Source organism: Monodon monoceros, unplaced genomic scaffold (assembly GCF_005190385.1).
Source record: "Monodon monoceros isolate NGI ecotype Baffin Bay Population unplaced genomic scaffold, NGI_Narwhal_1 Super_Scaffold_18, whole genome shotgun sequence".
Classification (NCBI taxonomy): domain Eukaryota; kingdom Metazoa; phylum Chordata; class Mammalia; order Artiodactyla; family Monodontidae; genus Monodon; species Monodon monoceros.
In genome coordinates, this window is record NW_021703774.1 from 136,912,264 (window position 1) to 136,926,501 (window position 14,238).

General features: G+C 41.6%; 1 protein-coding gene across 3 annotated transcripts in view; it reads right to left on the bottom strand.

Annotated features, from left to right (window-relative positions):
- Positions 1-468: 468 nt before the first annotated feature.
- The window catches only part of SCP2 (sterol carrier protein 2), a 160,977-nt gene continuing 147,207 nt past the window's right edge, over positions 469-14,238 (bottom strand). For all 3 annotated transcript variants that reach the window (XM_029228512.1, XM_029228511.1, XM_029228513.1), the window contains 2 exons: positions 4,303-4,382; positions 469-1,158 (listed from right to left, as the gene is read on the bottom strand). In XM_029228512.1, the coding sequence (XP_029084345.1) occupies positions 1,063-1,158; positions 4,303-4,382 (176 nt within the window). In that variant the 3' untranslated portion in view covers positions 469-1,062. The remainder of the gene's footprint in view (positions 1,159-4,302; positions 4,383-14,238) is intronic.

The window sequence follows — 14,238 nt, forward strand, 5'->3', positions numbered from 1 at the left end:
AAGGAGATGAGGAAGAGCTATTTTAATTTTCTATTAAACATTCTTCCAAAAACATTACTCTACCCCATATCTTACCGAGTTATTAGAAATAACATTAGCATTAGAAAAACTAGGAAGGTAAAAGTAGGGAAAACACATTACATGCCAAAGTCTGGTATGAAATTTACCTTTAAAAAAAAGGAATAAAAAGCAATATTCCTTTAAATTGAATAAAAAAAAACTAGGAAGGTAAATTAAATGTGGCTTGTTAAACTAAACATATGAAAAGGGAAAATTATAACAAGGGAAGGAGAGTTTTACAAATTAAATTAATACGAGATTATAATTTGAAAACTGTGCATCTCAAAGCAAACTTTATTTGTTCAATTATTTTTAACAACAGTGTTTATGATTCTAATACACTGATTTTTTTTCCAGGAAGGAAACGCACTTAAAAATATTTTTGTTTTAAAAAATAGGCCTGTGTTCAGCTATATATTTTTTCTCCCAAGCTTTGATCATATTTCTTTGATTTGGGAAGAAAATACTGTTTTGATGGCATGAAATGCAAAACTGTGAAGATTTAAAAAAAAAAAAATCCCAGTACAGAATTTTAAAAATTATCAATGGAAAACAGATTAAGGTCATTAAGTGCACAACACTAATTACTGGCCAGCTACTGGTATTCTGTTTCTTCCCTAGTTCTCCCAGGGAAAACTGAATTAAATTGAATCTTCAGCAGAATAATCCTCAAATATACTTTATAAGCAAAATGAGAGCTTTTGTTTACATAGTTTTTGGATTTCGCTATTCCTAATTTTATTCTAAAACTCAATTTTACCCCAAACCACAATTACCATATTAACTTTGTAATGCACAGTTGTACGCAATTCAGCAAAGCAGTAGTACACCATCAGGTTCTAGTCACCCAGAGCTTAGGAAAAACAGGATCAGTCACACCCATTTAAAAACAAACACGCTATTTGCCAGTGTGTAGTTTCAATCTAAGTTCTGACAATGAAATATATGGACACATATCTATATATCTCATCCTGATTTTCACAGGTAGGCAGAGAGAGTTCTTCACAGCTTAGCTTTGCCTGGCTGAAGCTGAAGATTTTGTAACTTCATAGCCAGACCCATGTTGCCAGTGATTTTCAATTTACCTTGAAAGAAGGCCTGCGAGGAAGAAGAAAGAAAATTTATCATTTGGTGTTTTTTGTTTTGAGACCGCTGATATTTCTAGACTATCCAGCCCTGAGATGATTTATTTATCCAGGTCTCTTCAACTTTCTTCAAAATATGAAACTTGGCTTTCAGGAATAGATTTAGAACCAGAGTCTTCAAAAGGACGCATTTGTAAAAGTCATGCTTTACACAGAGCCGTCAAAAGGCACATCTTTCCCAAATGTGTTCTCTTAAAAATTGAGTCTGCCTTTACCTGCCTTCCTCAAAGGTGGTACGTTTTCCAAATATTAGGCAGAGTGGATTCATACTAGACCGATTTTGTTTAAAAACATTACACATTTGTTCAGTGGGTCTGCTAGCAGGGAGAAAAAGCACATGCATAACACACTTATGAACTCTTGGGATTCAGTACAATGCAGATGAAATGTCACCATTTTTCTCCCTTTTTTTGGTCTACGTGATAAAGATTTATTCCCTACAGAGGGAGGCCAGGCAGACTGCTGAGACTGAGGTGCCTGTGTTAATCTTTGGCTCAATAAGAAGAATCAAACCAATCCCAAGTGCAGAGCCACAGTCTGTCCCATTTAACAACTGCCTGGGATTAGATCACATGATGTTTGCTAAATTTATCATGTAACAAAATCCCAGGAAAACTTTAAAGAAATAGCAAAATTGGGAACATAGCATGATTTCCCTGCTACGATCTCAGTCTTTCGACTCAATTCTTAAAATAAGGAAAAGCTACAGGAAAAGTTCTGGTAGTCTTAGCTTCCTAACAAGTATATTCATTAAGAAGTGAGGGGCTCTTCTGCCTCATCCATAGGAAATCTCAGAGCTCTGCTTTCTCTACACCTTCTGGTGAGGGTGACTAATTCCTTTTTTTTTTCTCCTCTGTCTGGACAAACTAAATATTTCTTTCTATATGGCACACAGCCTTCTGTCTGATGACTTTAAGGTCAGGTGTCTCAGAACACAATATATTTAACATATGTCCTTTAAAAGTATGGACCAGTAGTACCTAGAAGAGAAACTCACCATACTTCCCTTTTCTTAATTAAAAGAGGAAATGACTTTTCACTTAATAATTATTATAGAGAAAAATGAGTCTTCACTTTTTAGAGAATCCGAACATAAGAGTCATTTAAATCTGGCCCCTAAGGTGTTCTACATTTGCTTTCTTCTGGAGAGCACATTGCTTTGTTTCAACCGTAGCCAAACACTGAAATTATAATTTCCACTGCATTTAATGGTTTCCAGTCAAATCTTCTACTGAGCATAAGGGAAGGCCATTAGCACACTAACAGAAACGTCTCCTATTTTTATCTTTAATTCCTTTGGGTGCTAACAGGTGTTCAGGAAAAGTAAGCTGACACTTCACTCCCCAAAATGGGTGGTAAACAGATAAACTGAGAGAACGAGGGCAGCTGAGTGCGAAGCCTGACCACACTGCCAAGGAAGTGCATGGCGTGCACCGTGGAATAAGCAGCGGTGGGTGGGAAGGAGGACGTCGGCCAACTCCGAGATTGGTGGCCTCTGTTCTGTCCAGATTTTTGGAGAGGGCGCAGTGGGTGGAAATGTCAATGTCAATGGTGTGTATTCAGTTGAAACATCACAGATGCAAGTCTCTCACTTGTCGACGCATCAGCTGAAATATGCTTAGCTGCTTAGAAAAAGCATTTTTAAAAGGAATACGAGTAGGAGTCAGATTTAGTTTTTTTATCCAATCTTTCAAATTACCAGGGTATCACAGGAACAAGACCTAAAACAAATCAGGCTGAGGCAACGACAAAAAAATAAGGTTACAGTGGAAAGCAGCATTTTAGCTTCCTTTGTGTTATCTATGGATAATGTATATCAAGTCTGTTCCACACTGTACAACTAAAGAGTATAAGAAGACCCTTGACAATCTGGGGGCCTGGAAAATCTACACAAGGCATAAATACATTTTAGACAAATGCAAATTAATTGTGAAAACCCAAAAACGCAAGGCATCATGCTAAGTTCTGGAGACACAAAGATGAACAAGATGTGCTTTGTTCCCTTGAGATACACACAATCTAATAGGGAAGAGATAGGCACATTATGACTAGTATAATGAGACAAGTGCCAGGCTAGCAGGCCAGTAAGTGGCCCAGAAGAGGGACTGACTATAGCTCCCCAACAATGTGGTAGGAAGTCTCTGGACATAACATCTAAGTTCATTTTGAAAGGCAAGGAGTTTGTCAAGGAAGGACAGCTCAGGCAAAAAAAAGAGCACGGGCAAAGATAGGAAATGTAAAAGATCATGCCTTTGTTCACACCCGACCCTCCTTCTATCTGATGGCCCCTACTCTCCATCTGTGCACTGCTAACTCCTGATCACTCCCAGGACTCAGCCAAGCATTGTTTCCTCCGTGAAGCCTTCTCTGATGGCCCGGGAAGATGTGGCTTCTCCTTCCTCCACCCTCCCTGACCACAAGTAATGCAGGGCACCTTGGATATTTGGCTGCACTTACTCTTAAGTTGTTTTTTTTTTTAATTTATTTTATTTATTTATTTTTGGCTGCATTGGGTCTTTGTTGTTGTGTGCAGGCTTTCTCTAGCTGCGGTGAGCGGGGGTTACTCTTCGTCGCAGTGCACGGGCTTCTCACTGCGGTGTCTTCTCTTGTTGCAGAGCACGGGCTTTAGGCATGTGGGCTTCAGTAGTTGTGGTGCATGGGCTCAGTAGCTGTGGCTCGTGGGCTCTAGAGCGCAGGCTCAGTAGTTGTGGTGCACGGGTTTAGGTGCTCCACAGCATGTGGGATCTTCCCGGACCAGGGCTCAAACCCGCGTCCCCTGCATTGGCAGGCAGATTCTTAATGACTGCACCACCAGGGAAGCCCTGCACTTACTCTTTTGCAGACCTGTCTCGTACCAAATTGTGGACACCCTGAGCATGGGGACTATTTCTTCTACATCTGGACATTTCCAGCACACGGGGCATTGTCTGGCACATCATTAGCTTCACAACGGTCATTTGTTAAGTGAACATTTGGGGAACACCGAGTTTTGTGGGTTTTACCACTTTGCACTTTATGGGATGAGGTTGAGGTAGGTGATGAAGCGAAACGGGCTAAAACCCACCTAAGAAAAGGATATAAGTGCCATCACACTTACCGACTGAGGATTCATTTTACCAGTCATCAAAGCCAGTAAGTCCGAGTCAGCCATTGTAATTGTGCAGTCGGCCTTCTTATCTAAAACAGAGACATGCAGAAGGAAGGAGAAATGGGGAGTGTTCAGTTTCATGCATACATTTTAGTCAAAAGCCACTGACTGCAACAGAATCACATCCAGAATTAGTGTGGGCAAATGGGCACTCACATACACTCTATGGCAGCCTGGTGAAATGTGACATAAATCACAAGCAACCTCAATATTTAACAAAAGGGAATTTATTAAATAAATCATGGTATATTCATATAATGGGATACAATGCAGTCATTAGATGATGTGGATCTACATTTTATTGACCTGGAAAGATATGTATGTTATATTCTTCATGATACTGTTATATAAGCCAGTTACAAAACAAACTGTAAGAATGGACCCAAGTTTTGCTTAAAAACAGATATTCAATTATGTATGTACAGAAAAAACATCTGTAAACTTGGAGACCAATATATTAATAATAGCTACTGTGGCACACAGACTCTAAGGTGACCCCTGTGATCCCTGCCTTCTGGTATTCATGCCTTTGTATAATCCCCTACTCTCGAGTGTGGGCAGGACCTGTGACTTGCTTCTAGCCTGCAGAATGTGGCAACGGTGATGGGCTGTCATTCCTGTGTTCTGTTACACTGCATAAGACTCTGTCTTGCTGGCTCTCTCTCACTCTACTGCCGGCCTTGAATAAGCTAGCTGCTATACTGTGAACTGCATACTGCATATGGAGAGGGCTACATGGCAGGGTACTGACCTTTAGAAGCTGAGGGCAGACTCTGACCAATGACCAGTAAAAACTAAAGCTATCATTCTCACAGCTACAAGGAAATTAATTCTTCCAGCAGCATCAGTGAACTTGGACACGAACCACTTCCCCAGTCAAGTCTCTAGATGAGAACTCAGCCCTGGCCAACACCCTGACCGCAGCCTGCGACACCCTATGCAGAGGACCCAGCTAAGCTGTCCTCAGCCAACTTACCCATGGAAGCTGTGAGGTAATAAATAAATGTGTGCGTTTTTTTAAACCACTAAGTTTGTGGTAATTTGTTAGAAGATGAATAGTCATCTAGATCAGGGGTTAACAAACTTTTTCTGTAAAGGATCAGACACTAAATATTTTAGGCTTTGCAGGCCACTAGGTCTCTCCTGCAACTACTCAGCTCTGCACCTGTGGCACGAGAGCAGCCACAGAGATACATAAACAAATGAATGTAGCTGTGTTCCAATAAAACTGTTTTCAAAACAGGTAGCAGACCAAGAGGGATAAGATATTTGCAACTCACAGATCTAACAGAGAATTTGTATCCAGAAAATATAAAAAACTCCTATCACTCAATTAGAAAAGGTTAGATAGTTCAATACAAAAGTGGGCAAATAACAAACAGGCACAATACAAAAGATCTCCAAATGGTCCAAAAAAGCACATGAAGCAGTGTTCAATGCCATTAGTCATCAGGAAAATGCAAATTAAAAGTACAGTTGAGATACTACAACGTACCTACTAGAATGAATGGCTGAAAAAAAAAAAGATAATACCCAGTGCCGGTGAGGATGAGGAGCAACTAGCAGGTCAGAACAATGCTGGAGGGACTGGAAAACGGTACAACCACCTTAGACAACAGTCTGGACATTTCCTAGAAAGCTAAACATACACATGCCATATGACCTGCCAATCCCATTCTTAGGTGTTTACTGAAGAGAAATGAAAACATAAATCCACACAAAAACCTGTATGCGGATGCTCATAGTGGCTTTATTTAAATAGCCCAAAGCTGAAAGAAACCAAATATACTCCAGCTGGTGAATGGATAAACTACTCAGCAACAAAAAGGAACGAACTACTGATAATACATGAAAGAAGCAGGCTCAAAAAGCTGCATACTGTATGATTCCACTTGCAGTTTACGACATTCTGGAAAAAATGAAACTACAGGGACAGGAATCAGATCCGGGGTTGCCAGGGCCTGAGGGTGAGAGAAGGGGTTTGATTACAAAAGGACATGAGAACATTTTTTTTTTTAAATTAAGGGTACTTTAATTAATTAATTTATTTATTTATTTATTTTTGGCTGTGTTGGGTCTTTGTTTCTGTGCGAGAGCTTCCTCTAGTTGTGGCAAGCGGGGGGCACTCTTCATCGCGGTGCACGGGCCTCTCACTATCGCGGCCTCTCTTGTTGCGGAGCACAGGCTCCAGACGCGCAGGCTCAGTAGTTGTGGCTCAAGGGCCTAGTTGCTCCGCGGCATGTGGGATCTTCCCAGACCAGGGCTCAAAGCCGCGTGCCCTGCACTAGCAGGCAGACCCTCAACCACTGCGCCACCAGGGAAGCCCCGACATTTTTTGGAAATATTCTATATCTTGATTTTTGGTAGTGGCTATACAACTGTATGCATTTGTCTAAATTCACAGAATTGTACATCTAAAAAAGGTAGATTTTACTGTATGTAGATTATACCTCAATGAACCTGACTTAAAAAAAAAAAAAAACTGACATTACCAAGTACTGTCAAAAATGTGGAGCAAATGAAACTCTCATATAATATGGAAGAGACTGTAAAATAGTATATCCATATCAAAAAACTGGCTATATGGTAGCTCATGACTTAGTATTTCTACTCCTGGTTATATGCCAAATGGAAATAAGTACATGTGTCCACTAAAAGACACATATGAGAATATACGTAACACCTTTATTCATAAGGCCACAAAATGGAAAACTGTGGAGATACAGCAACCATGAACTGAATAAATAAATTCTGGTGTATTCACATAGTAGAAATGAACTACTGCTACATGCAACAATGTAATAAATCTTACAATGCTGAGTGAAAGAAGCCACACCTAAAAGAGTAAATATTGTATGGTTCCATCTATACGAATTTCCAAAATAAATAATATCAACCTATGGTGACAGAATTTGGAAGAGTGGTTCCTTTTGGGAGTGGATAGTGATGGGAGGTGGTGTCAGGGAGGTTTCTACAGTGCTGGCAACATTATGCATCTTGATCTGGGAGATGTGTTCATTTGTTAACATTTATCAGGCTATACACTACAGATTCATGCCCTTCCTTACAGGCTAGACTTCAGAAAACTTTTACACAAAACAAAACAAAAAAGAACAGGTGGTGGGATGAATTTGGCCCACAGGTCATAATTTGTCAACCCCTGATATAGATGGTAGGATTACAGGAGAGTAATTTTTTCATTTTGTTTCTCTATCTTTCCCAATTTTTTTGCACTTAAGTATGTATTACTATATAAAAACAAAGTTTTAAAAATATTCATTTTTTTATTGGAGTATAGTTGCTTTATAATGTTGTGTTCGTTTCTGCTGTACAACAAAGTGAATCAGCTGTATGTATGCATATATCCCCTCCCTCTTGGACCTCTCTCCCACACCCCACCATCCCACCCATCTAGGTCATCACAAAGCACCGAGCTAGCTATCTATTTTACACATGTTAGTGTATATATGTCAATCCTAATCTCCCACCCTCCCCATCTCCCCAGTGTCCGCATGTCCGTTCTCTTCGTCTGCGTCTCCATTCCTGCCCTGCAAATAGGTTTAAAATATTAATTTTAGTAGTATAACCAAAGTATAATGCAAAAAAGGCCGTACCACAAAGACTCTAATATCTTATTGCTAAATCAGCAATGTCTACCTTGGACAAGTGCAAAAGGAAAAATTCACCAAGAAATCAAAATTTTCAGTAGTCAGTGTTTCAGGCAATCAATATAACAATAGTACTCTAATAGTACTACTACCACTAATAGTAATAATATCAAATTACGGCCCAATAGTTAGATAATCTGTGCCTTAATAAAAAAAATAGGAGTTGCTATGGTCTGAATGTTTGCATCCCCCGCAAAACTCGTATTTTGAAATCTTAATGCCTGATGTAATGGTATTGGTAGGGAGGGCCTTTGGAAGGTCATGAGGGTAGAGCCCTTATGAATGGGATTAATGCCTTATAAAGAGGCTCCAGAGAGACCCCTAGCTCCTTCCATGATATAAGCCCGCAGCAAGAAGGCACTGGCTATGAACCAGGAAGAGGGCCCTCACCAAACAGGACCATACTGATGCCTTTATCTAGGACTTCCAGCCACCAGAGCTGTGAAAAGTAAATTTCTGTTGTTTATAAGCTACCCAGGCTGTGGTATGTTCGATATAGCAGCCCAAATGGCCTAAGATGGGGGTAAACTATGAAAGTACAGCATGCCTATATTATTAAGTAACGAAAACAAGATTGAAAATAAAAGTTTTTATTATATGTCTTAGAATGCAGGGATAGCCCATAAAAAGACTGTGATTCAATAGCCCCTCCATCTTTGCCTGTAACAAAATTTTCTCTTATTACTTGAAAAAAGGTCTGAAGTCTTAAAAATTAAGGTATTTACAACCTAGAAAATCCAGTTCTCTTGTAGATATATAACATCAAAGAGCAGGGAGAAAAAAAGCTAGCAAATTGAGATAACTGGACTTGATTCATAGTTGGATTAGATCCTAATATGCCAAAAAAAGGACTCATAGTCAATAAAAAGGTGACTTTAGGAAATAAATGCTGCTGCTGCTGCTGTTACTATATCAGCATTTACTGAGCTCTCACTATGCCGATTACTTCACATACCTAGACTCATACAATAACCCTAGGAGGGTCAGAGAGGTCAAACAACTTGCCCAAGGTCACACAGCTACTAAGTGGCTGAGCTAGGTATGAAAGCAGATTCCTGCTGCCAAAGCCCACACTCCTAACTCCTAAGCTCTATGGCTTCCCCCTGTTACAGGAAGAATACAAACATTCAACAGCTCAGTTTTTTGTTGTTTTTTTTTTGCGGTATGCGGGCCTCTCACTGTTATGGCCTCTCCCGTCGCGGAGCACAGGCTCCAGACGCGCAGGCTCAGCGGCCATGGCTCACGGGGCCAGCCGCTCGCGGCACATGGGATCTTCCCGGACCAGGGCACGATCCCATGTCCCCTGCATCAGCAGGCGGACTCTCAACCACTGCGCCACCAGGGAAGCCCCAACAGCTCAGTTTTAATTGAGCCTTCACCAATTCATCTGCATCTGATGTATCCCAGATGCTTTCTCAGCTCCCCTAGTCCTTTTGAGGAGTCACAGACAATTCCAGTGTGTTTATGCAAAATTAATGTTTAATATATGGGTTGGGGAGGAAGCAATGATTTACTGAGCACTTACCATGCTAGGGACTTTACATACCTTTTATCTCATTTAATCCCCACAACAGCTCCATGGATAGACATTATTCTCACCATTTTCTAGATGAGACAACTGGACTCAGGGAAGGTATACTTAGTAAGTGACAGAGCCAAGGTCTGAACCCAGGTTTCGGTATCTCCAAAGGCTATGCTCTTTCCCCTGTACCTTGGGGATGAGAGACTCTGAGGCCTTCTGTATCATGTTCCCCATTAAGGGGCAGGGTTGAGAACTCAAACAGGTCCTGAGAGGGAAGAATATACGAATGAAAGAATAATATATCGTGTTAAATTAATTAAAGTTGGCTTCCTGGAGATATGCGAGTCATTTCAAAGGAGAGGAGGGAGGGGCCGAATTCATGCAGAAACACCAGGCAGCAAGAAAAGATTATGGAAAAATGCACAAAGCCTAAAAGTCCTTGATATAACCATCTGTATCATTACCAAACTCTTAGAATATAAGCAAATGAAATACATTTAAGTAAATTTTACTTTGCTAACAGAAAGTAAACCTCTCAACAGTATGTACATGTCAAAAGATCTAGCGATTCTCTTTAAGATGCCAGTTCAAACTAGGACAGGTTATTAATGCTTTAACATAGCTGATCTCTAACAAATGGTCATTTGTTGGCTGATGTAAAAGGAGCTGGCAATTTCCCACGGTAGCTTTTACTGGTAAGTCCATATTTCAGCGCCACTCCTAGCTGCCAACAAGTATCAGTTTCAGCAGAAATTCAGGGTAAAATCCCTTCAGGTATGGGATGGGGCACCTAATGTGGGGAGAGCTCGCTGCCAGGGTTCATATGCAGAGAGCAAGGTTTTTCTGAAAATTTGCCGTATGTTTCCATAAGCATATAATCTTTCAAAACAAACAAACAGTAACAACAGAACAGGAAAATTTTTCTTCAAAAATCTCCTTGGGGGCAGAGTCAAGATGGAGGAGTACGAGGACACAGAGTTCGCGTCTCCTCACAACTAGGGCACCTACCGGGTACTGGTGGGGAACCACGGACACCTAAGGGGACGGGAGGAACCCCGAATGACCAGGTGGGACGTGGCGGGGAGGGAGCGGGGAGGAGAAGTGGAGGTGGGACGGGACCGGCACCCTTGAGAGATGGCTGGGGGAGGCGAGGGGTTCTCACACCTGAAGGAGCCCAACCACGGTGAGGGGAGAAACGGGGATGGGGAGAGACCCTTGAGAGGCCAGAGGATCGGAAGGGAAGGCAGCCAGCGTTTCCCCCACCCACTTGGGCCCTGGGGAGCCTACTGAGGTCCCGGGCATGATCCTCTGCCCTCCCAGACCCCCTCTGGCCGCCCGGGTCCTGAGGGCGTGGGTGGGGAGTAGAGGCCAGACAGGACCGGTGCACTGAGGGGCGGCCGGGGAACGGTGGGGTTTCCACCCTCGGGAGGGGCCCACTCACAGTGAGGGGATCAGCGGGGACCGAGAGGATGGGAAGGGAAATAGGCCAGCGTTTCCCCCACTCACTCGGGCACCTGGGAGCCTACTGAGGTCCCAGGACAGATCCTCCGCCCTCCGAGGCCCCCTCCAGCTACACTGGGCCTAAACCCCGGCCCTGCACTCCCACCCAGGACCTTACCTCTGAACTCCGCTGTCCGAGGCCCCCTCCAGCCATGCTGCCTTTTCCTGCCTCATGGATCCTGAGCATAGGCCCCACCCCAACCTAAGCTCTGCCCCCACAGCCAAGGCCTTTTCCGGCCCATTTTTCTTATTTTTTCGGGGGGGGGGGTTGTGGTTGTGTTTTACCTTGTTGTTTCACTTATATGTTTATTTTTTCTAACTTTAAAATTTTTCTAATTTTATCTTTTATTCTTTGTTATTGTACTGCTCCTTTTTTTTTTTTCTTTTGCTGCGCCGTGCACCTTAAGGGATCTTGGTTCCCAGGCCAGAGGTCAACCCTGAGCTCCTGTGGTGGGAGCACTGAGTCCAAACCACTGGACTAACAGAGAACCTCAGACCTCAGGGAATACTAATAAGAGTGAGATCTCCCGGATGTCCTCATCTCAGCACCAAGACCCAGCTCTATCCAACTGTAAAAACTCCAGCACTGGATGCCTCAGGCCAAACAACCAGTAAGAAGGAACACAGCCCCACCCATCAAAAAAATGAGACGACAAAAAAATATGTTACAGATGAAAGAGTAAGGTAAAAACCTACAAGATCAAATAAATGAAGAGGAAATAGGCAACCTACCTGAAAAAAGAATTCAGAGTAATGATAGTAAAGATGATCCAGGGGCTTCCCTGGTGGTGCAGTGATTAGGAATCCGCCTGCCAGTGCAGGGGACACAGGTTCATATGCCGTGGAGCAACTAAGCCCATGTGCCACAACAAATGAGCCTGCGCTCTGGAGACCATGACCCACAACTACTGAGCCCGTGTGCCACGACTACTGAAGCTCACGTGCCTAGAGCCCGTGCTCCGCAACCTACCTGAAAAAAGAATTCAGAGTAATGATAGTAAAGATGATCCAGGGGCTTCCCTGGTGGTGCAGTGGTTAGAAATCCGCCTGCCAATGCAGGGGACACAGGTTCATATGTGGTGAAGCAACTAAGCCCGTGTGCCACAACAAATGAGCCTGCACTCTGGAGCCCATGACCCACAACTACTGAGCCTGTGTGCCACAACTACTGAAGCTCACGTGCCTAGAGCCCGTGCTCCGCAACAAGAGAAGCCACCGCAATGAGAAGCCTGCGCACCACAACGAAGAATAGCCCCCACTCACTGCAATAAGGGAAAGCCTGTGCATAGCAGTAAAGACGCAATGCAGCCAAAAATAAATAAATTAATTAATTTTAAAAAAAGATTATCCAAAATCTCAGAAACAGGATGGAGGCACGGATCCAGAAAATACAAGAAATGTTAACAAAGACCTAGAAGAACTAAAGAACAAACAGTGATGAACAACACAATAACTGAAATGAAAAATACACTAGAAGGAATCAATAGCAGAAAAACTGAGGCAGAAGAACAAATAAGTGAGCTGGAAGACAAAATGGTGGAAATAACTGCCAAGGAGCGGAATAAAGAAAAAAGAATGAAAAGAATTGAGGACAGTCCTAGAGACCTCTGGGACATTAAACGCACCAACATTTGAAGAGATTATAGTTGAAAACTTCCCTAACATGGGAAAGGAAATAGCAAACCAAGTCCAGGAAGTGCAGAAAGTCCCTTCAGGATAAATCCTAGGAGAAACACACCAAGACACATATTAATCAAACTAAGAAAAATTAAATCAAAAAAACAAAAAAAAAAATTAAAAGCAGCAAGGGAAAAGAAAAAAATAACATACAAGGGAATCCCCATAAGGGTATCAGTTGATTTTTCAGCAGAAACTCTGCAGGCCAGAAGGGAGAGGCAGGATATATTTAGAGTGATGAAAGGGAAAAACCTACAACCAAGATTACTCTACCCAGCAAGGATCTCATTCAGATTTGATGGAGAAATCAAAAGCTTTACAGACAAGCAAAAGCTAAGAGAATTCAGCACCACCAAACCAGCTTTACAACAAATGCTAAAGGAACTTCTCTAGGTGGGAAACACAAGAGAAGAAAAAGGCCTACAAAAACAAACCCAAAACAATTAAGGAAATGGTAATAGGAACATACATATCAATACTTACCTTAAATGAAAATAGATTAAATGCTCCAACCAAAAGACACAGCCTCGCTGAATGGATACAAAAACAAGACCCGTATATATGCTGTCTACAAGAAACCACTTCAGACCTAGGGACACATACAGACTGAAAGTGAGGGGATGGAAAAAGATATTCCATGGAAATGGAAATCAAAAGAAAGCTGGAGTAGCAATACTCCTATCAGATAAAATAGACTTTAAAATAAAGACTGTTAAAGAGATAAGGAAGGACCCTACATAATGATCAAGGGATCAATCCAAGAAGAAAGTATAACAATTATAAATGTTTATGCACCCAACACAGGAGCACCTCAATACATAAGGCAAACGTTAACAGCCATAAAAGGGGAAATCAAGACTAACACAATAATAGTGGGGGACCTTTACACCCAATTACAACAATGGACAGATCATCCAAAATGAAAATAAATAAGGAAACACAGGTTTTAAATGATGCAACAGACCAGATAGATTTAATTGCTATTTATAGGACATTCCACCCGCAAGTGGCAGAATACACTTTCCTCTCAAGTGCACATGGAACATTCTCCAGGATAGATCACAACTTGGGTCACAATCAAACCTTGGAAAATTGAAATCATATCAAACATCTTTTCTGACCACAACACTATGAGGTTAGAAATCAATTACAGGAAAAAAAAACTGTAAAAAACACAAATACATGGAGGCTAAACACTGCATTGCTAAATAACCAAGAGATCACTGAATAAATCAAAGAGGAAATTAAAAAATACATAGAAACAAATGACAATGAAAACATGACAACCCAAAACGTATGGGATGCAGCTAAAGCAGTTGTAAGAGGGAAGTTTATAGCAATTCAATCTCACCTCCAGAAACAAGAAAATCTCAAATAAACAATCTAATCCTATACTTGAAACAACTAGAGAAAGAAGAACAAAGAAAACCCAAAGTCAGTAGAAGGAAAGAAATCATAAAGATCAAAGCAGAAATAAATGAAATAGAAACAAAGAAAACAATAGCAAAGATCAGTAAA